General features: G+C 34.9%; 1 protein-coding gene and 1 long non-coding RNA gene across 2 annotated transcripts; one reads left to right on the top strand and one right to left on the bottom strand.

Annotated features, from left to right (window-relative positions):
• Positions 1–739: 739 nt before the first annotated feature.
• Positions 740–4,841, top strand: LOC149133799 (uncharacterized). The gene is made up of 3 exons (XR_016243475.1): positions 740–1,285; positions 3,220–3,357; positions 4,458–4,841. It is a non-coding gene; the product is annotated as an uncharacterized LOC149133799 (long non-coding RNA).
• Positions 4,842–5,800: 959 nt separating this feature from the next.
• LOC106871335 (MOB-like protein phocein) lies at positions 5,801–23,081 on the bottom strand. Its single transcript, XM_014917734.3, has 8 exons — positions 22,917–23,081; positions 17,852–17,914; positions 16,371–16,471; positions 15,597–15,639; positions 14,203–14,289; positions 12,804–12,883; positions 12,217–12,328; positions 5,801–10,831 (listed from the first exon to the last, which is right to left on the bottom strand). The coding sequence occupies exons 1-8, from the start codon at positions 22,974–22,976 to the stop codon at positions 10,706–10,708; spliced, it is 672 nt and encodes a 223-aa protein (XP_014773220.1). The 5' UTR covers positions 22,977–23,081; the 3' UTR covers positions 5,801–10,705.
• Positions 23,082–24,018: the final 937 nt, after the last annotated feature.

Consider the following 24,018-nt stretch of genomic DNA (forward strand, 5'->3'; position numbering starts at 1 on the left):
GTACTGGAATCGATGTAATTGACTATCTCCTCCCTCGAATTTGCTGACGTGAAATTTTGCGTTAAACTTAGGAAGTCTGCTACAGAGACATTGGGCATGCTTCAGCAAGCTTACGGCGACGAGGCGCTTCAAAAGCGGAAGAACGTCCCTGGAAGACGGCGAGCGATCTGAAAGACCTGCCATGAGCGACACTCCGGAAATGTGGTACTGTACATCGAGATTCCCCCCCCCCCCCCCACGGGCCAGACCGTCAATCGAGAGTTCTACTGCGACGTTTTGAAGCGTTTGAAGAAGGACATTTGGCGAAAGTGACCGGATCTGTGGAATGCAAAGAATTGGATTCTTCACGACAGCAATGCATCGCTTCTGTCATATTCGCCAGATTCAGCATCTGCGGATTTCCATCTTTTCCCCCAAGATGAAAATGCAGCTCAAACGTTGCCGTTTTAACACTGTTGTCGAGATCCAGAATGAATTGCAGAAGGTCCTTAACTCGCTTACTGGAAACGACTTCCAAGCCGGATTCCAAAAGTGGCAGGAACGCTGAAACCGGTGCATTGCTGCACAAGGAAACTATTTCGAAGGAGATGATGTTAAAACTTAGGTAAATAAGTTATTTTTTATTAAACATAACAAGTCCAGAAAATTTTCGATACCACCTCGTATGTGTGTCTGTGTGAGTAAATTTCTAAGATGCTTCATATTTAACTGAGGCTATGATAGAGAGGAGAAAGAAAAAGAGGCTGTTTTTTGGCAAATTATAATCTACAAAATATCAGATGAATATGCACCAAGTATCGTATGTAGTCAAAAATATAACTGACATGTATCTACAACTGATCTAAATGACAGGCAGATGAGAGTTAAATTAAAAAGTAATCTAAACAGGCAATGTGTCTACATGTGTGTGTGTGTGTGTGTGTGTGTGTGTGTGTGTGTGTGTGCGTGTGCATGTATGTAAAATGAAATGGCTAAAAACTGAATATAATTATGTCATACATGTTGCAGTAAATATATGCCTGTATTAGGTATGTCTTACTCGGACATAAGTTCATGTCGTGGTGAGCTATTCTTTGCTGAGTTTTAGGTATGAACTTTGAAGCTAATTTCTGAAACGCAGTAGGAAAAAAGTTCTTTACTTCGTTATAAATCGAAGAAAACTGTTACGTAGAATGAAGCAGGGATCAATACATCAACACTGAACGGGAATGAACAAACAGCGTGGAGGAAGATGAAGGTGACTGTTGGGAGAGAGAAAAAATAAGTAGAAATACTTGAGAAAGAGGTAAGATGGAAGAGAAAAATAAAGAATCCTAATATGAAATAGTTAATGTATTCGTGCGATTTTAACCCGGTTAAACTGCACCTGTTACATGAAGTCCCGTAAAAGGTGATGCTCCAAATGTCTGCATTTCTCGCATATCTCTAATCACATGGAGAGGTTTTTAAGATTTTACATTTTCTTAACTGTGCACAGATAGTATATTTTGTTTCCTTTCTGATAGGCTTTAGAACTTTCGATGATTTGCCATTTAATATGATAATCTAAGGCTTTTCTTTTAATTATCAGATGTACTCGGCTAATTTTGTTTGTGTTCTTTTTTTTTTTAATCTGTCTGAATTGAAAAAGAACGTATGATTATTGAATATTTCCTAAAGCTCCATTCCTGTCATATGTATGTACCGTTTATATGACACTGTTAGGTTGGGTTTTTATATGGTCCTAAAGTTTCAGGATTTCTCTGGTGTGCAATTATTTGCATTTCAGTATGAGCACGAGGCTTCAGTGTTTTTGGCGGATTGTATGATATATCTTTCGTGTTCATGAGGGGCTCTAGCATATTTTCAGGTTGTGTCTATTAAAATATTTTCTCTTTCTACGATTAGCAGAGAATTTAAGATTGAGTGAATAAAGTAGTGTACATTATGTGGAATTACAATATACGAGGATAAATCAAAAATTATACGCACTCTTGTTTCTGTAATTTATCAAAAGAAAAGCAGAGATTGAACAATTACATCATTTATTGACATACTCTCCTTGCTTTACGATACACTTCCAACGGAGAAAGTTTTCGGCTGGTTGAGCAGACATTAATGCGCCGCTTCCAGCACTTCTTTCTCTGTAGCAAATCATCGACCTCGTAAAAGATGTTTGAGCGATCCAAAGAGGTGATAGTTGGAAGGATCAAGCTCTGAACTGTATGCAAGATATTTCACCAACTAAAAACCGAAATTTTCAACGGTTTCAACGGTATGGGCGGCTGCATTGCACTGCAACAGTAACACTCCTTCGACAATAGACCTCGGCGTTTGGTATGAATTGCTGGTTTCAGTTTGTTGATCAGAATTTCACTGTAGCCTATACTGGTGACTGTAGACCTCTTTTCCAGGTAATGTACCAGTATAGACCATTTTGCGTCCTAAAAAAAAGGTTAGCATCACTTTTTCGACAGACGGTTGAGTCTTAAATTTCTTTTTCGCTAGCAATTCCGGATGTTTCCACTCCATACTCTGCCTTTTGGATTCTGGCTCAAAGTGGTGAACCCAGGTCTCATTTCCAATGATTATTCTCTCTAAAACAAAAAAGTTTCGCCTTTATCATTGTAGCGGTGAAATAAGCGTTGATAGATCTCCACACGATTGTATTTATGGGCTTCGGTAAGCTTTCTTGGCACCCATCTCGCTCAGCAGGAGTATTTGAAAGACACGAGACAGTTTTTGTATTTACTTGTTTTTATGATTAGTTCCTGTCAGACTACTGCCAAGGACTACGTCTGTACAGCATTAGTACCAATTGTCCGATTACGAATGGGACGGGGTCGCGAAAATATTTATTTGATCCGACGAGGATCAAATTTAAGAAAAACTAGTTTGCATAATTTATTCAGCTAACGTCAGTGAAAATAAGACAACCCTTTATCTTAAAAAAAAACCCATTTCGATAGGTAAACAAAATACGATTATTTGAAAGTTTCCAGAAGACAAAAATTTAAGCAAGATGTTTGTCTGTTTTGGCAAGAGTTAAATATATATTCTTATTATTCATTTTGAAACCTTTCATCTTCAATATCTCATTAAAAGTGTATGGGGCACACAAAATATCCATTTCGATTTATTTACTTATTCGTTTATGTCATATACGACAGCCAAAGTGTTTTAGTACGTTTCTCGTTGTGGCTAATTTTATTTTAATTGGCTCTGTTTTCGTCATTTAAGAGAATCTCTGCGTGGGAATGGCATTGCGATAGAGAATGAGAAAGAGATATGGAGACAGAGAATTAGAGAAATAGAAAACAGTGACCAACTTTGTGGTCGTACTCAGATGATGATGAAGTAATACGTGTGTGTGTGTAGGTACGTATATTTATATATATATATAAGTATATGCGCGTGCCTGTGCATAGTCGAGTAGTATATCCTCAGTTATGGCATATAACCGGAAGGCGCATGGCTCAATGGTTAGAGCATCGGGCTCACAATCATGAGGTAGTGAGTTCGATTCCTAGACCGGGCTGTACGTTGTATTCTTGAGCAACACACTTTATTTCACGTTGCTTCGGTTCACTCAGCTATAGAAATAAGTTGCCAAGCTGTATCGACTTTTGACCTTTCTCTTGGATAAAATCGGTGGCGTGGAAAGAGGAGGCTGGTATGCATGGGCGACTGCTGGTCTTCCATAAAACAACCTAGCTCAGACTTGTGCATCGGGGTGTGGGGGGGGGGGGGGGAGGAGTAACTTTCTGGTCGCAATCCCACGATCATTCATGACCGAAGGGGGTCTTTACCCCATGGCATATAACCGGTCACGAAGACGCCGTTGGTTTTGCGTCTGCTACAACACTTGGCAATATAGACAACTCATCAGCAGTAAAGTAACTAGGGGTGGGGGGACGAGGTGGCACGTGCCCCGGGCGCCGATTGAAATGCCTGCACCATGACAATCAGTAAATCCCAAAGGCAAACATTGGTAACTATTTGACTGCATTTTGAGAAATTCTGCATTGCTTGTGGCCAGTTTTATGTAGGATGCTCAATAAATGATTGACCCGATCATCAGTTAACATTCATTTTCCATGCTGGCATGTGTTGGACAGTTTGACAGCAGCTGCTAAGGCTGAGAGTCACACCAGCTCCAGTTGTCTATTTTGGCAAGGTTTCTACAGCTGGATGCCCTTCCTAACCCCATAATTTCTATATTTCTGTTTCTACTGGTAAACAAAAAAAAAAAAAAAAAAACTTGGTATTTTTAAGGCAGTGCTCTAGCATGGTCACAGTGAAATGACTGAAATAAATAAAAGAATAGAAGACTATCCTGAGGTACTGTCATAACAATGTTCAGAATTTCAAAGGTTATGATGAATACAGACCTGATATATAAATTAGGGCTCATCACAGCTTTTAATATAATTTATTAATCCATGCATATAATGCAAGTAGAATATTCAAAATTACAGATGATTGCTGATCACTCCAATTTCTGCACATTATAAAGAATGACTATATTCCCATCAGTGATTTGCTTCTCAATATCTCAGTTTCAACTACTCTACCTATTTTGCAAATTATTTTAAGAATTAAAGAATATCAAGAATGCAAGATAATATATTATTATGTTCAATAATTAAGGCGGCGAGCTGGCAGAATCGTTAGCACACTGGACAAAGTGCTTAGCAGTATTTCACTACATTCTGAGTTCAAATTCGCCAAGGTTGACTTTGCCTTTCATCTTTTCAGGGGCGATAAATTAAGTACCAGTGAAATTCTGGGGTCAATGTAATTGACTAGTAAAACTTCAGGCCTTGTGCCTATAATAGAAAGGATTATTTATGTTCAATGATAGTTTCAAACGAAATAAAAATGTTTTCATATTTACTTCATCCTGTGTTTTTACTTAATTTGCTTATATCATTTACACTTTTGAATTGAAAAATATACTGTTAATACCGTGTGTGTGAGACCATCACTGTTTTAAAACCCACTTTCCATGCTCGTTAGGGTCACACAGAATTCGTTGAGGTGAACTTTCTACAGCTGTATGACCACCTAGTCACCAACCCTCATCTGTTTCCAAGCAAGGTATTGTTTTCTCCACAGCCGGACATGGTTTCCACAGAAGACAGGAAATGAGCAACACACACACAATGGGCTTCTTTCAGTTTCTGTCAACCAAACCCACTCACAAAGCTTTTGTTGGCCTGCGACTATAGTAGAAGACACTTGCCCAGGTGCAGTGCAGTGAGATTAAATTCAGTACCACATGATTAGGAAGCAAACCTCCTGACCACACAATTATAACCATGCTGCTTTAATTACGTGCGTGTGCGTGTGTGTGTGTGTGTGTGTGTGTGCGTGTGCGTGTGCGTGTGTGTAAAACACTGTCCAAAATGTCCCATCCGGCTTATGCTAACATGAGGTGGACATAAAGACAATGTTGATGATACGTATATGTAGTCATGCCAACCCCAACCCTCAAAATACATAAGCTTCTTAGAAATTATATGGCATGCACCAATATATACATTGCAAATAACCAATGTGAGGATTCTATGAATCAATGCAAAACAACTGCAGCTGCCATCATTGCAGGAACTAACTACCAAGCTGTTACCTAACATTGAATTTTGGTAATGAAGTATACATACATGTGTGTGTAGTTCTGTTGCCACAGATGGGTGACTAGGTTAATATATTTAGTAATTTTAAATATCAGTATTCATTAAACATTTGGAAAGTGTCTGGTATATGATAAGTTTCAGAAAATGCATACACCTGGCAAAAATTTGTTAAAATAAAATAATGTTTTTAGATATATATTTTCTTTTTATTTATTCACTTATTTTCGTTTAAGAGTTTACTTTTTCTTTTTCTTTTTCGGAGGGTTGGTTAGAAATACAAAACGAAAAAATAATAATACAGGATTTTTCTTCTATGAAGGTGAAATGTAACAGAGTGAATGAGGGAGGATTAAATCCTCTTCAGATCTTGGTTTTTATGCATCATATGAATAAAAAGAAACCTACGGATTATTATCAGTTTTCAACTTCAAAAACGGGTTAATATAAATAGTTTAATAAATTAAAATAAATTTAATATGGGGTTTGCAAAAAAAAAAAAAAGAGGGGATGGAACAAAAAGATATCACTGTAGGGAGTGAAGTTAACATTGGAAGTCACCATCGTTTTAGTATTGGAAGTACCAAACAATCTAGCTGTACAAAAAGCAAGTGTTGGTCATTTATAGTCAAACACTATATATACACACACACACACACACTTATACATGTATATCTATATATATATATATATATATATATATATAGTACACATGTATATGTACATATATATATATATACACATAAAAATATCATACATGTATATATCTAAATACATATATAGATATACATATATATATGTATATATACACATATATGAGTACATATGTATACATGAATAGATATATACATATATATGAGTACATATATATACACATATATGAATACATATATATATATATATACACATAAATGAATACATATATATATATATATATACACATATATGAATACATATATATATACACATATATGAATACATATATATATACACATATATGAATACATATATATATACACATATATGAATACATATATATATACACATATATGAATACATATATATATACACATATATGAATACATATATATATATATATACACATATATGAATACATATATCATCATCATCGTTTAACGTCCGCTTTCCATGCTAGCATGGGTTGGACGATTTGACTGAGGACTGGTGAAACCGGATGGCAACACCAGGCTCCAATCTAATTTGGCAGAGTTTCTACAGCTGGATGCCCTTCCTAACGCCAACCACTCAGAGAGTGGCAAAGAAATACCTGTAGTGAGAAGCTGTGTTAGAGGAGGATACAGTGAGCTTGGGAAAGCGGATATAAAAATTATACTTATACTATCATAATCACCATTATTTAACAACCACTTTTCTATGTTTGCATGGGTCAGAAGGAAGTTGTTGAGAGATTTTTCTATTGCCAAATTCCCTTACTGTTACCAACCTTAACTTGTTTCCAAGCAAGGTAATATTTTCTCATAGCTAGGCATTTTTCTCAGAAGCTTAGAAACAGCCTTGCTTCTATGACAATGATGCTCATTTACAACCATCACACACAACATTATGATTTTGCTACAAGGTCACAAGTTCTGTCTCACTACATGGCATCTCTATCTTGGAAAAATAGTTTCCTACTATAGCTTCAATCTAATCGGTGTTGTGAGTGATATTAGAAGACACACACGTGTGTGTGTGTGGTGGGGTGTATACAATGGGCTTATTTTAGTTTTCACCTACAAAATCCACTCTCATGGCTTTAACTGACCTGAAGCTATAAGCAGAAGAAACATGCCTAACATGCTACACAGTAGAACTGAACCTGAAACCACATGGTTTGAATGCATACTTAGGCACATGTACATGAAACTAAGTAGTAAAATTTTAGTTCATTTAAGTGAAACATTTAATCTCTGAGAGTGCATAATGACTCAACATGTAGTCAATGCTATGACTTCAAGTGAATTAAATATGAAGAATAGACTTCAAATACACCCCAGAATGGCATTACAATCATAACTGACCAAATTACAAAATTTAAAGTAATTAAGATTACTTAAATGAGCAACCTGCCAATGGTTATATATTACTATATACCTGTCAACACAGTATATAGTAATATGTACTATATTATCTAGCCCATACCAGCATGGAAAACATGGAAAATTGTGATGAAAGGAGACAGAAAAAAGTTGTAACAGTACCCATAAGATTTGAGCACCATATCTCCTGTAAACCATATAACTGCTAACCACTATAACAAAGTGACATCACAACGTTATCTGTCCAAGTTAGAAAGCTTTACCTAAGATGCTTAAATTATATATATGTATTAGTTGAATAGAGCCAAAATACAGCCTGGTTTTCACATTCTTCACTAAAGTATTCCAACAAAATCAGCACCCCCACACTCAGTGCACTCATCAGACTTCAAATGTATTTCACTGACAGTTGAGTTCTTGACAACTTTAATACCTCTTAGAACACTCCAGCCAGCCGGTTGGAGCATTCTAAGACGTACTAAACACATTTGAAATCTGATGAGTACACCATGCATGAAAGTGCCAATCCTGTCAAAATACCATACTAAAAAATGTGAAAAACCAGATTATGTCTCAACTTTATTCAACTAATATACACATTCACACAAATTCGAAACAATATATATATATATATATATATATATATATTACACATAAATACACACATAATCATCATCATTTATATAAAATGTACACAAATAGGATTGCCCAGATGGACAACTGTATTTAGTTATAAATATTCGGTGTTAATATACTTATATTTTTATATTTGTAAATTTATGTTTTTATAATTTTATTTTAAATTAATCTGAGTAACTGATTTCAGAGGAGTAATGTTACTAAGGCACTAATGCTCCTAGAAAAGCATGAATGCCATAGTATTTCAAGCTTAATATTATTAACAATGTTTGCAGTGTCAAGTCTGAAAATAAAATTTAATACAATAGACACTTAAAACTACTTTAAAACATTCCAAATTCGAACCAGTTCTTTTACTAAGCATAACACATTCTATTTTACTGCACCCACACACCACATTAACCTTTTAACATTTAAATTGGCCATATCTGGCTCAAATATTCAACGTGCTTCATGTACAAACCAGGCAAGTCTGACCTCTCACACATACTCTAGAACGTCATCCTAAAAATATATCATTGACATCTAAAAGCTAAGAGATAAAATGCATGGCTAACTCAAAACAATGTGAATAAAAAAACATTACATTTGACACTAATTTTAATGCTAGTGTATTAAGCAGAAAAGACTTCAATTTTAGCAAGCTGTCATATACTGAACAGGTGTGAAATTTAACATCCACCCCCACACCTTATCAATCTTTCACATTATATTACACCAAACTGCAGCTGAAGGATATTTATTTCATATTTTCATGAAAAATAATGTTCTCACAAACCACTTCCACTAGACATTTCCAGTTTATTATGACAACTAGCAATACCTATCAAAGTGAAATTCAAGTTTTCCTGTTTCATTCAAATATGCTTTCCCCACCTTGTTTTCTTTTAAGAATTCTCCCTTACCCTTCAATGACATTTCTATGGTTGAAAAGTAATGCACAAATAAAATATAAAAAAAAGAAAAGAAAAAAGAGAGAGAAAAAAAGAAAAGACCTAGGTGAAATTTGAGACCTTTTACATTAAAAATATTTAAACAAAAATCTGAAATACTTGAAAGAAGCTCTAAGTCAATTAGCTTCTAGTTACAGTTACTGAAAACAAAGGATCTGATATTTTGAGAATTTAGACTAAAACTATAAGGCTATTTAAATATTTATATTTGGTTTTTGCTAGTTAATCATTGTCTGGTTATTTTATTGTTAACCTTGTCATGTTGTATTCCTGCTGTAGCAAGAACAGGTTAAACATTATCTCTGTCAGATACTTGGTAAAATGGTAATGGAAAACATGCATAAGAAAAAAAAAGATGCAGCCGATTTTGTCCATTAGCTTGTCTGCAATCGTTAATCTTTTACTTGTTTCAGTCATTACATATATATATATATGCGGGTGACACGTAAAAGCACCCACTACACTCTCTGAGTGGTTGGCGTTAGGAAGGGCATCCAGCTGTAGAAACTCTGCCAAATTAGATTGGAGCCTGGTGTTGCCATCCTGTTTCACCAGTCCTCAGTCAAATCGTCCAACCCATGCTAGCATGGAAAGCGGACATTAAACGATGATGATGATGATATATATATATATATATATATATACACATATGAATACATATATATATATATACACACACACATATATATATATATACACATACTTATATAGATATACACAGGTAAATACGTATACATACATATACACACATATATACATGTGTGTATGTAATATATATTCATATATAGGTGTATGTGTATGTGTGTGTGTATGTGTATATATATATATAAATGTGTGCATATTTACACATGTAAATTATATATATATATACATATACACACATACACTATATATAATATAATATATATATGTATATATATTATAATATACATGTTTTATATATATATATATACACACACACACACATATATATATACACATATCTTGTAAATAATATATACATATATTTTTATTTCAATCAGAAATAACGAAACCTGTATATATTTCTATTTTCTTTAAGTCGATTTTTAACAGATTCTGTTTAATAGCTGAACTTATTTTTTTTGTGTTAAGAATCTAGTATGTCAATTTAAACATAAATAAGATTATCATAATAGAAAATAAAATGGTCAAAAAAAGACCAGTTAGCACTTCGAGTGTTGAAGCTCTTCATAGTTTCTTCCTACTTGCAACAACTCCCAATACACTTTGCTACAGTTGTGTAATTGGTTTATTAAGGTGTTCACAGTTGTCATCAGTAGAGAAACTGGTTGTCAAACCCTGGCTACTATTGTTTAAGTAAAAACAGTTTTACTTAGCCGAGCAGAAACAGTACAGTAATTTTAAGTTTTTGGTTTTGGGGTTTTTTTTTAACAGTAATCACTTTTGTTTTTTCAAATCAAGCTTCACTCTCTCCATTCAGAGATGCCTGGTCTTCCAGAATTGGTACTATCAGACTGTCCTTCGGCATCAAATTATATTTGGTAACAAATGTGGTAAACCGTCTACAAAGATTAGTCTCATTCTGAAAGGAAGAAAAAGAACTTTAAAGAAGAGAAAAGATATTTTTTTTAAAAATAGCAATCATCATCATCGTTTAACATCTGCCTTCCATGCTGGCATGCGTGGGGCGGTTTGACAGGAACTGGCCAGGCATTAAGGGGACGTAACTCAATGATGCAAATGTCCAGCACGCTACCATTAATAAATATTGCTCTCCAAAAAACAATGTTCAAATAGTTCAAAGTGAAAGTATGTTACCCTATTGTTTGTATTGTGCATAACAGCGAAGATATTGAAAAAACAAGAGACAGGTGATGGCTATGAATGAGGATGAATAAATGAACTTAACTGTTCAAGGAAAGTGAAAACTGATAGATTAAGTTCCAACAATTCATATATTTAGCAACAACACAGGAATGGAATTTTGGACAAAGAAGTATGGTATACTTATAATAAAAAGCAGAAGGCATTGTTAGCAGATGGTGGTGAAGGATATGGAAGAGAATGGATATATGTACTTAATACTATTAGTCAACGATATGAAAGAGATTGCAATGAAGGAATTATCTGGTAAAGAATACCAGAGAAGAATATAATTATATGAACGAAACATATTAGCAATAAATATGTGTTGTATATGTAATTAAATGGAAGCAGGGGTTGTCAAAAGAATAAGGAAAAACTCCAGAAGTTGGAAAGTAAAGACTAAGAAATTGAAGACATTTCAGGGAGCATTGCTCTGAAAAGTGATATTCAATGGCTTTGCCTGCATAGGAAAAGTATAAGAACAGATTTGATAAGTTGCAAGGAAAGTAAAAGCAGCAAAAAGAATGGTTTGGAACCATTGTAAGAGTGACACAGTGGAGACAGCATTGATAAGGATGAACATAAGGGAATCAGAAGAGAGGAAAAAGAGATATGATGAAGAGGGAAAAACAATGCATGGAGATATAAGTTACAAGCATGGATTATCTTCATTACTGATATCTCTGATATGAAAATGGCTGTGAAAATCAAACCTAAACGTTTGAACAGAAGCATTAATCTGTGTAACACAAGAAAAAGTGCTTAGAAGAAACTATGTGAAATATGAAGATGATAAAATTGTTGAATCCCACTTAAGCAAACTGTGTGGTATAAAAGGTGAAAAGATAGAATATAATATTGCATATTGTTCAATGGGAACTATGTGGAGAATATAATTTGTAGAGAGCTGATAAATGGTATGAACATTAACCTAAAGTAGTGAAAGAAAATGAGAAAGTTAAGTTGTGGTATTTCATCATTCCGTATGATCAAGTTATTAAGATAAGAAGACCATGAATTGTTAAAGTCAACAAAAAGAAAGACACTGCACAATAGAGCAGTAAATATAGTAAATATATTTTCAAAAAATCAGAAAATTACCTCAAATTTGTCAAACAGCATTCTGTGATGAAAATAAGCGTGAGAAAATATTCGATAGACCCTTCTACAAACAGACCCGAGCTTGGCTACAGATGACTCTTTTATACTGACCCTGCAAATAAATAAATAAATGGAATTTTAAAAATGCAGCAAGATTTTAAAGATATTTCAGTATGTCAGTGAAGACAATTACAATTACCATACCTATACCTATGTATGCCTATATATGCTACCTGTTGTCAATATATGCGATTCTCAGGTGAAGTATAGCTCATAGCAGCAAACATTTTGCATATTGTATAGCCAACAACTATTTCATTAGCTTGAAACACTGGTGCATCAGTATACCTCAGTTTATTTTTTGGATTACAGGAATAAATTTGCTTTAGCAATGGTGTTAGAAAACTCAACATGACTTGCATACAAATATTTCTTAGTTAAATTAATAGAATAATATCATCATCATCATTGTTTAACGTCCGCCTTCAAATCTACAATCAAACACTTTTGTTTTGAATAACAAAAGCATGGCAATTATTGTTCATTATTTAGGATTACGAAAAAGATAATTAAAATTAGAAACTTACCGGCTTGGAAAATACTTAGTGCTATTTAATAGACAAGCAGCTCCATCTAATGTATGTCTTGTGTAATCAATAGCAGGACACTGCAAACAAATAAAAATGCTATATTTTTACAGAATATATATATATATATATATATATGTATGTATGTATGTATGTATGTAAAGAAACTAAGAGCTTTTCGAAAGACTATTTTCTTTTCACTACCGTCACAAGTTGTTGTCAATAGAAAAACGTATGTTGTTGCAGGTAAACAGTGAGTTGTGAAGAGAATGTTCTGGCTGGCTTTAAATATTTGAGAAGTTCTAAAAAATACAGCGAAAATGGATTAAATCAGCTTATGAAAAAAAAACATTGTTGTCTTATTGACTGCCAGACATGATAACTATTCTTTCCATTTAATCAAAATTCCGGTTAATACCATGAGTAACAATTATAAGCAGCAATTGTATAATTTCATTGTTTTGACCATTTAAAATAAGTCGACTGAAATTGGCTGAGATGTCAAGGTAGATAACTTACAAATGTTTGCGATATCAGTTTGAGAAAGAAATTATACTATGTCTTTATAATAGGACTGAATGTCTAATTTTACACACGTTTAAGCATTCTTTTCTTAAGACAAAAAGAAAAAACAGTAAATAATAGTGAGAAAAATTAAGGAATTTTTTTATACTAAATATTTTTATCAATGCGAGACAACTACTATGTAATATTTTACTTTCTTTAAGAGTTAAGCTCTTTACCATTGAAATTAACAAAATCTAACCATCACAAAGACAAAGCAACTTGATCAAATTAGCCATGTCTAACCTTGTTAACACACAACCATTACATCAACCCCAGTGCATAACTAGTACTTATTTAAACGACCCCAAAAGGATGAAAGGCAAAGTCAACCTCAGCGGAATTTGAACTCAGGACGTAATGGCAGCCAAAATACCACTAAGCATTTCGCCTGTCGTGCTAACGATTCTACCAGCTCACTGCCCTAAATGTATATATATATTGTTGTATTAAGTTGCTGCTTGTATACATATATGTAAATACTTGTAAATTTATACTATGGAATAACGGTGCTGAGACAGCAGTAGGTATAATTTTCTACCTTAAGCCTGAAACAAGATCTTGTACATATTTAACCAAAAGTTTAATTCATTATCTTTCTTTTGCTCAACTACAGCCTGTGTTTTTTAAGGTGGTATTGGCATCATTTGGCATCTATTTTCACCGTGTGGAGAAGCATAATGCCAATCCCTTGTTATAATTATGTATATAATTATTATGATATATATATATATATATATATATTCATGGATGGTATCTCAACCAGTTGCGAACTAGCAACATTGAAGAATTATTCTCAATTACAATTTTTTGATATAAGAAATTTGAATAATACCTCTTTTGGGGTCTTATGTGCAGCACACAGGAAGATCCATTGTTCTGTGGCAGTCATCTGGGTACAGCTATCTGGATTACATTCATTCTGAAACAAGTTTTCAAAATATGTATTGACTCAATAAGTAGTGTGTAAATACATAAATAGATAAATGTTGTTGATGTCATAAGAATTTACAAACTTTCGAGAGAACATGAAATGATTCTTTTTTGAAACATTGGTTCTTACAGCACACATAAAGTAATAGTATGTACATATTGGGTCAAAAAACCCATTTGGATGAAAAGAGTCAAAGGCTGCCAAGAGAGACAAACCCACATCTGTCTACAGAAACTGTGGGTTTTATAGTACCAATGGGCAAGCTTTGACATTTTCTATCCAAACAAGTTTTTCAATCTAATATTTACATGCTGTTATTTATAGCTTTATGCATGCTTTGAGATCCACAGAAATATATATGTAAAATGGTTGGCATTAGGAAGGGCATCCAGCTGTAAAAACCATGCCAAAACAGACAATGGAGCTTGGCAAAGTTCCTAGGCTTACCAGGTCTTGTCAAATTGTTCAACCCATGCCAGCATGAAAGACAGATGTTAAATTATGATGATGATGATGATGACACAACACACACACACATTGACTGCTAAGGCATAAATAGTTGGAGGGTAAATATAGTCAAATAGTGTACTACAAATAAAGTCACCAGAATTGGCAGGCTAGATATAGTCTAAAGAAGTAAGATTCTAGAGAAGAAAGAATAGAATCTGAGATAAAAGGTTTTGTAAACAAATGAAAGTTAAATATAGCCATTAAGTGAACTTATATGGGAGTAATATAGAGTTAGAAATTCAGACAATCAGAACTTCAACCAAGATGTATAAATGCTATCAAAACATATTGGAATAAAACAGAAATTTACTGTTGATAATACTTCAGCTTCCAACATCTACCAACTCTCTACAAAGCTTAGTAAAGATCCACAATGGTGTAATGCTCTCATCACACTGAGATAATGCTGCTACTGCACACACAGAGTAAGGGTTACTCATGGCAGTAAAGTCAAAAGAGAGCACCCTGATTAAGCATGGCCAACTTACGACCAGTCAGTCAGAACCAATTGTGGTCCTAAGTCGACAACGACCTGCATTGATCTTAATACTTGCTTTGTACTTATTTTATTGATCCTGGAATGCTGAAAGGTAAAGTCAACCAATGTAGGGTTTAGATTTAGAACCCAAGAAGGACATAACTCTACATCCCAAGCCATTTTGCTTGACACTATCAATTCTGCCAAATATGTTCAGATTTTCTACGAAATAAACAAAAAAGTTGGGGAACTGACTGATATTAATAATGCTCAAACTGATATTTAAAATCATAAAATGTTAAATTACCTGCAGCTTAACAGCAAGTCCATTGAGCTCCATACAGAACTGCCTACAATGTAAATGAAAGATTACACTTATACAAAGCTTCAGCAATAAAGTTACAAAACACACACATTTTATATTCTATACATACATACACACAACTCATACAGACAAATACACATATAAATGTAATCAAATGCAACACTGGTCAAACTCAGTCATATTTGAATTCAGAACTCTTAAGACACCAAATGGCCCATCAATCAATAACAGAAACGAACTGAATATTCAGCAAGAGAATGCTCATCACAGTTGATAGTATTTTACTTTTAGAATATTTTACTCAAGAGATTAGCTCATGGAAGTCATGGTTCTAGATTAAAGATAGACTATAATCTAAGAATATGACTAGGAAAAATAAGACCAATAGTTAATATCATTTAATGATAATAATAATAAGAAAAATAATAAGAAGAATAATCTTCATTTACATGTCAGTTTCAAAGACATCCATACATTATTCATCCTTTCCTTCTATCATTCCAAATCTACTTCTTGTATATGTTATCTAAATACTGATTTTTCATATTAGTAATGAGCCAGAGATATTGGCACAAAGTCAATTGATTTTCTTTAGTGTCACTACTTTCTCATTTCTGTATAAATATATCAACACATCAAATACTACGAATATTTTTAAAATGTTACAACATATGAGGAAAAGAAGCATTCAAATTTCCTCTATCAAAAGAAAATTATCTACGGAATTACTTCATATAATTCAATGTTTTTTTTTACCTTAGATGCTCATATTTCCACACACCTTCTTCTTGACCTTCAGGGGGAGTGAGGATGGCATCTATGTTTGTTACATCTTTACGTATAGATTGTTGGATAAACTGTAGAGAGAAACAACAGGACTTTACAAGCAAAACATGAATAAATAAACCGGTTTCGAGAAATCAGTAAAAAAATAACTGCGAAGGAAAGAATGTGAATGACATTAGATATAAGCAGTAGTTTAAGGCAAAAAAATAACACACTCACTGATGGTATCTGAACCCAGTATCTATTATCCAGTAGTGTACTTGTGTCACTTTTTCTCTCAAATTGGTGTTTATCATTATTTACATTATTTACATTTGACGGATATTTGTCCTCATCTTGTTTGTTGTTAACACGTTTCAGTTGATATACCCTCCAGCCTTCATCAGGTGTCTTGGGGAAATTTTGAACCTGGGTTCCCATTTCTAAGGTATTTTTTGATGTTATTGTTATTATTATTATTCAGGTTACTGCCTGGAATCGAACTCAGAATTTTGGGGTTAGTAAGCCACGCTCTTAACCACTACGCCATAAGCCCGTGGGCATATGGTGTAGTGGTTTTTTATGGCGTACAGTGTTTATCATGTCTAAGATCATCAAGATAAATTATTTTCTAAATGATTAAATGTTTGTTTTTCTTAATCCTAGTGATAGATTTACTGAACATATTTTGTCAATTCAAATCAAATGAACAAGAGTAAATAGAGCTCCAATGGATGTTATCCATTTTTGCACAGTCTCATGTTTATATCTTGTTTTCTTGCTGTTTATGTTTCAGATACAAGTTTTAAACCTTTCATAATTATCTTTTTGATACTAAGATGACTTTGAATTGGAGTCAATATTTCTAACTGTTCCTATTAACTTGTCTTTTAAGAGTTAATATTAATCTATTGACTTGTCATTTTTGTGCAAGGAAGGAAAAACTGATATTTACAAGAATACATACACTTTTCTTTGTCTATTGATAAAGATGTACTGTTTACAGAATTTAAATAATTATTTTGTAGCTTGTAAAAATAGTTTTTATCTTCTTTAATGTAGAAGCATCAGTGGATGTTGTCCGTAAATGATTGAATCAGCACTATCAGCAAACCTCTCCATCACCCTATTACTTTAATGATTTTCCATGCTGGCATATGTTTGAAGGGTTTGCAGTACAACACACACCAGAAGCCTTGGCTTTCATTTACCTATTACATGAGAGATACTGTTCTGAGATCTAGTGATCATTTTGTCAGTTTGTATATCTAAGATTATATTGTCTTAATGTGTCTTTCTCTTTTTTTAAGAATGGTAGGGTGTAACTTGAGGCAATGTGGTTGCTAGTTCTAGCAGGCTGTGTGACTGCTTGAAGATAGCTCCACTTGCAGTTCAGTAAACAAATCACTCAAGTAAGTTTCACCAACAGAGGCCTTGCATAAGAGACAATAACACATATATCAGTACATTACCTGTTGAACTGCAAGAGTACTCTCCATTTCATCAAAGGATTCATCAGGCCAATGGCACCATTTCTAGGTAAATAAGAAAACAATATATTAATTGCTTAGGAACACACAAGAAGTATACCTATTTTAATTATCTTTAAATACTTAATGATGATTAATCATATAGGAACAACCCAAGCGGGGATACTTTTCCATTCTCATTTAATCCTTTATCATGCAACTCAATAGAAATCAAGCCAAAAAGGGAGGCTTGACATAGTAGCTTAATCTGCAGTAAATAGCAACCGAATCTCCTTCATATCACCTACTACCATCTTTAAAAACACAAAATGCATGTTAAATAATTTAATCCTAGAAACACTAAGACTTATGGTGGTTGTTGTTGTTGGTGGTGATGGCGGACTACTTTAGGATAAGAAAGTGGCTCTACCTCATGTTGATCATACAGAGGGAGGAGAAATTCAAGTTGATGGAAATGTGGTAGATAAAAGAAACTAAGGATACAAAGTGGGGAAAAAATTGCTGGGTCATCATGGCAGTTGTTCAAAATATCTGGTGAGGTGGGATTCATGATAACTATTGAGATAGTTAATCAAGTATCAAGGAAAGTATCATATCTGACAACTGATATAAATGCATCATTGTAAACTGCTACAAAGGTAAAGGAGAACCATTGGAGAGAAGTTATAGAAGAATTAAGCAATTGGAATGTCATGAAGAGAATCATAGAACAAGTGATTTGTAACAGAGTAAACTTAGATGAGATGCAGTTTGGCTTCATGCTCAGTAGAAGTATAATAGGTGCAATAGTGAGGCAACTGCAGGAGGAATATTTGACTAACAGAAAACCACTATTCCTGGCATTTGCTGACTTGGAGAAGGCTTTAGCAGGGTATTACATTCAGTAATATGGTGGTCACTAAGGAAATTAAGTGTAGATAAAGACTTTGGATAGGGTAATGAAGGCTGACCAGAAAATGCTGCATCTCACAAAGGAGATGACAGAAGGCCATACTAACTGGATATGTCTAGTGCTACAGGAGACCAGTCCACCCATGACCAAACATACTAGACATGAGACTAGTGTCTTAGATGCCATGATATCATATATTTATTCTTCACCAAGCCCACCTTATATCTTCACACCCTCCTCCTGACTACCATCCCTTCATCACTCACAACTCCCCACCACCTCCATCAGACTGCATCTTCATTATCCAGTTCACTTCACTGTGACCCTTCATCCTTCTCTTAGATCCACCTCACCCTCACCTACCCAATACACTTTAACTTCATCATTATACTTGTCCTGCTGTACTTCCAGCCAGTACACTCTCTCTTGAATTACCCCTATTGCCATCCAACATCTCCTCTTGCCTTCACACCTCTAGGGTGCTCTCCAGCTTTTCAATCTCTCACTGCATCCACCTACTACCCCCTTAACCCTTTCTCTCACTGACCTCTTATGACGAACTACCCACCTGAGAGGCTTTCTCTGCATTCACACTGCTCTCCCATCACCCACCCATCTCTATGACTCCTTCCAGCCTCTCTTTTCCATTATTCTCACTACATTTACCCAATACTACACTCAGCCTCATTTTTTCTTTTCTCACTTTCCTCTAACCACAGCATCTCTATCTTCTCATTTCTCCTTCTCTGGGCTACCCACACACCTCTCTTACCTTCAATGACTTTCTCAGGATTCCTTACCTCCCTCACCTATTTTCCTTTCTTTATCCCCTTTTCCTCAAATCTTGTCAATATCCACCCTTATAACGTAGAATAGCCCTGGATCTTCTCTACACAAACTACCTTATAACCTTTCTACTGTCCCTCTCATTTTCAATAACCCATGACAGTAATCCTTTCCCTTTCCCCCTGTACCCTGTATTACACCCTCCCAAATAGTATGTATTCTGTTATTCTCTCCTTTACCACTGTCACACAACTATAAATCTATTCTTATCATCTTACTTTCTTCCCTATCATCAATCCCCACCTAGAAATGTTGCACCCTATCTCTTCTAGTCTCCTTCAGTTATGGAGGGGGGGGGGCACTTTAGACCAATACTCTTGCAAGCTGCAAAGCAATTTAATATTAGTGTCACAAAAAAAGCACCCAGTTGGCATTAGGAAGGGCATCCAACTGTAGAATCATGCTAAAACAGACAATGGAGCACAACAGTGTTTCCATTCCTCAAATCCTGTCAAATCATTTAACACAAGCCAGCAAGGAAGATGGATAGATGATGATGACAGAAGGGATTTATATGCTTGTTAATTTCAATTTCTGCAGGTTCAGCTATTGAGGGATTTTCTACATGGTTACTTGATCTGGCAGAAATAGCAGCCAATTCTTTTTCAAATAACATCCTACCATCTTAAATAAGGAAAATACCTATTAGATAATTTATCCTACATAACCCTAAAAATGGAACAACTACAGTTGGAATGTTTTTGATTATAAACTTGCTGAATCAGAATTGACCTTCAGCTAAGCATCTTCTGCATGCTACCATGACCAATGTTTACTGGGGTTAGTGGGGAAGGTAACAAGGAGCTTTTTATTAATTCAAAATACACCATTAAATATTTCATTATGAAGCATGAACTAATGAAGAATCTATGCAGTCAATTGACCTGCAGGAAATAACAACTGAATCTTCCTCAAATTACACTTTGTCATTTTAAAAATAGGGCACATTGGACAACATTATCCTCCCTCTCTCTCTGTATATATATATATATATATATATAAACAAGGTGGTTATGGTTGACTTAAGGATAATCTACACTAGCATGACAGAGAAACCTGATTGTAGCAGTAATTAACTTAATTCTTACATATATAAATACCTGCATTCTATTATGTGTCAGACGTCAGATACAACAATAAAAGAAATAGAGTGAGAGTAGGTACACAAGCTTGACTAGACTGGCTGAAAGTATCAATGATTAATGTTCAGGTGGGACACCAAAGTACATAGTCCTAACTTAAGGATAATCAACAGTATCACTATGAAGCAGATTATATGCAAACTTTGGTTATGATGGTTAAAAACACCAACATGTGCATAGAAAAGAAACCTAAAGATAAACTTGTTACAAAGGTTATACCCTTTCCCTACAAATTTATAGTTTGTGCCAATGTTAGAAATGTTTCTTATAGAAGAGAACTGGACTTAATACCTTGCAGCATTTAACTACATTCCTTTATGTTTTGAGTTCAATTCCTTCCAAGACCAACTTTACCTTTCATTTTTTTCAGGATTAATAAAATCAACTTCACACTTGTGAACGTAAAGCCTTTCCAGTATAGTTTTCCCAACCAGGCATTAATTATTAATAAAATTAGAAATATAGTGCAATACTATTTCCAAAGATAGTTGTGGATATTTTAGTCAAGTGCATTAAGAAAATTCCAAACAATGAGATTTACTTTCCAACATAATGCCCTTGCAGTCCACACACTTCTTCCATTGGTATTGTAGTGCTTGGATCTCACGGATGAAGCTTCATCCAGATGGTGAAAAAGGTCATCAGCAGCAGATATGACATTTTCATCAGCGCAATATTGGCTCCCAGTAAAAAAATTTTTTTCAATTTGGGGAACAGATGTTAGTCAGATGGAGCCAAATCAGGAGAATGGGGAAGGTGATCAGCTAGTTCGAAGCCACAGTCATTGAACATAAAGGACTTGTGTATTGGAGCATTGTCCTGATGAAACAAGACCCCTTTCATCAATTTTCCTGAACATTTGGTCTTGATAGCCTTTCATAATTGTCTCAGCAAGTTGGCATAGTACTCTCCTGTGATGATGTGGCCTTTCTGAAAATAAATCAACAAACAATGCCTTTTGCATCCCAAAAACTGAGGCCCATCACCTTCCCTGCAAATGAAATGATCTTGGCCTTCTTCGGAGCAGGTGAGGAGGGGTTTTGACTGCATGGATTGTTTCTGGCTCAAAAAAACAGAATAGCTGAAATTAATGCTGACAAGATTTCGCAGCGCTAGCATCACTCCTTCATAGTCGACCTATGAACTTTTCAGCCCCCTCTCGTATATAGAGGCTGATACTAAAGTAATTACTGGGGACAAAAGTAAACAAAAATAATAGGGAGGGCATCATTCCGTGGTCGACGAAACGGTTTGTTTTGCTTTTTGAAGAAATTTTAACAAGCGAGCTGATAAAATTGGAAATTCCGAGGCACGGTGTCGTACAAGGATAGATTCTTCCAGCAATCCTTTCCGGGTGATAGATTAAAAATAAATAACCTATATACAGAATTTTTTCTGTTATAATTCCATTCACATCAAAGATGTCTTCGTTATAGGAAGGAAAGGAGATACTAAACTTCGTTTCATGCCTTCTGTACATTATTCAGTTTTAACTAACTCCCTAACTGCCCCCAAATTTGTGGGAGGGGCAGAGTTAATTAAATCGATCCTGTAGTTGGTGAGCACTTTATCTTATTGACTCCGGAACGGTAAAAGATAAAGCTGACCTCTGTGGGGTTTAAACCGAAAAGATCGTATCTAAATAAATACCTAGAAGTGTTTTGTTTCTGTTCTTAGTTAAGTAAGCTATGATTTCAATCTGTATATATATATATATATATATATAAAAATTTGCTTTATAAAGGAAGCCAATAAAAACAAATGTGAAAATCTAGCTGGATCTTGCTTGAACAGGCGAACAGTTGTTAAAGAAAGACATTAAAAAAATGTTAACATTGTTGTTAAGACACAGGTCAACTGTGAACAGATCTAATGGTCAAATGCGTTCCACTGGTGATGACCATTTCGTTTTCGTCTTAGGAGTAGCATATATAAGACTACATTATTCGATTTTCTTCTTTAAAACAGCAGGATATGATTTGAAAGAATTTAGTAACTATTTCTAGCAGACCGAGCGATCGCATCTGCAAAAAGAAGTCGAAGGGAAAAAAAGGCGTAAACCTGTCCCCTACATAAAACAAGGGGTTAATCAAAATAAGAATGAACAGAATTATAAAAGAGAAAGACGGATGTTAGGACTGTTAGTGTTTGTTTTGTTATTAAATACCTCATATTTCGTGCCAGGTCGATTACGACGAACAACTGCCGGGGTATCAGCCATTTTCATGATTGAAAGATTTTTATTTCAGTTGTTGAATATAAAGATGTCGCTGCTGTCGTCTTATTTCAGTCGTGACTAAGTAAACGATAGCAGCGACCTCATACAACATTAACTAGGGGGAGTTAACTCTGAGACATTATTGTTTTCATTTATGCTTTTTGATTCTTTTCTCTCTTTTTGTTTTTAAGACCAGATTCTATTAATCTTCTACTATTAAGAATTAGTGGAAGCGCAATGGCCCAGTGGTTAGGGCAGCGGACTCGCGGTTTCGATTCCCAGACCGGGCGTTGTGAGTGTTTATTGAGCGAAAACACCTAAAGCTCCACGAGGCTCCGGCAGGGGGATGGTGGCGAACCCTGCTGTACTCTTTCACCACAACTTTCTCTCAGTCTTTCTTCCTTTTTCTGTTGTGCCTGTAATTCAAAGGGTCAGCTTTGTCACACTGTGTCACGCTGAATATCCCCTGAGAACTACGTTAAGGGTACACGTGTCTGTGGAGTGCTCAGCCACTTGCACGTTAATTTCACGAGCAGGCTATTCCTTTGATCGGATCAACTGGAACCCTCGATGTCGTAACGAAAAATTTGCATACTACGTGGGACATCATGTTAATTTACTACGACTTACAGTTTTTGTTGACACAACAACCTCCCAATCATCAGCTATCTCAGTTATCTCGACTTTACCTTTCATCCTTTCGTGGTCGATAAATTAAAGGCCAGTTGCATACTGGGATCGAGTTAATCGACTGGTCCCCTCCCCAAGCATTTCGAGTCTTGTGCCTAGAGTAGAAAAGGACAAATTTTAGAGAGAAAAAAAAAAACGCATATATCTCGATAGAGATTGAAAGACAAATTCTTATCTACTCTAGGTACAAGGCCCGAAATTTGGTGGGAGGGGGCCAGTCGATTAGATCGACTGTACTCCACTGGTACTTAATTTATCGACTTCGAAAGGATAAAAGGCAAAGTCAACCTCGGCGGAATTTGAACTCACAACATAAAGACTAACGAAATACCGCTAAGCATTCCGTGCTAACGTTTCTGCC

The sequence above is a fragment of the Octopus bimaculoides genome, chromosome 10 (assembly GCF_046866305.1).
Source record: "Octopus bimaculoides isolate indiv1 chromosome 10, ASM4686630v1, whole genome shotgun sequence".
NCBI lineage: Eukaryota > Metazoa > Mollusca > Cephalopoda > Octopoda > Octopodidae > Octopus > Octopus bimaculoides.

Excerpts from the sequence above, each read along its gene's own strand:
- LOC106871335 (XM_014917734.3), bottom strand. The coding sequence starts at position 22,976 with ATGAAAATGGCTGATACCCCGGCAGTTGTTCGTCGTAATCGACCTGGC. Across the intron at positions 14,290-15,596 it reads GACTTGCTGTTAAGCTGCAG|AATGAATGTAATCCAGATAG; the intron begins GTAATTTAACAT and ends AACTTGTTTCAG. Across the intron at positions 10,832-12,216 it reads TGCTGTTTGACAAATTTGAG|AATGAGACTAATCTTTGTAG; the intron begins GTAATTTTCTGA and ends TCTTCCTTTCAG.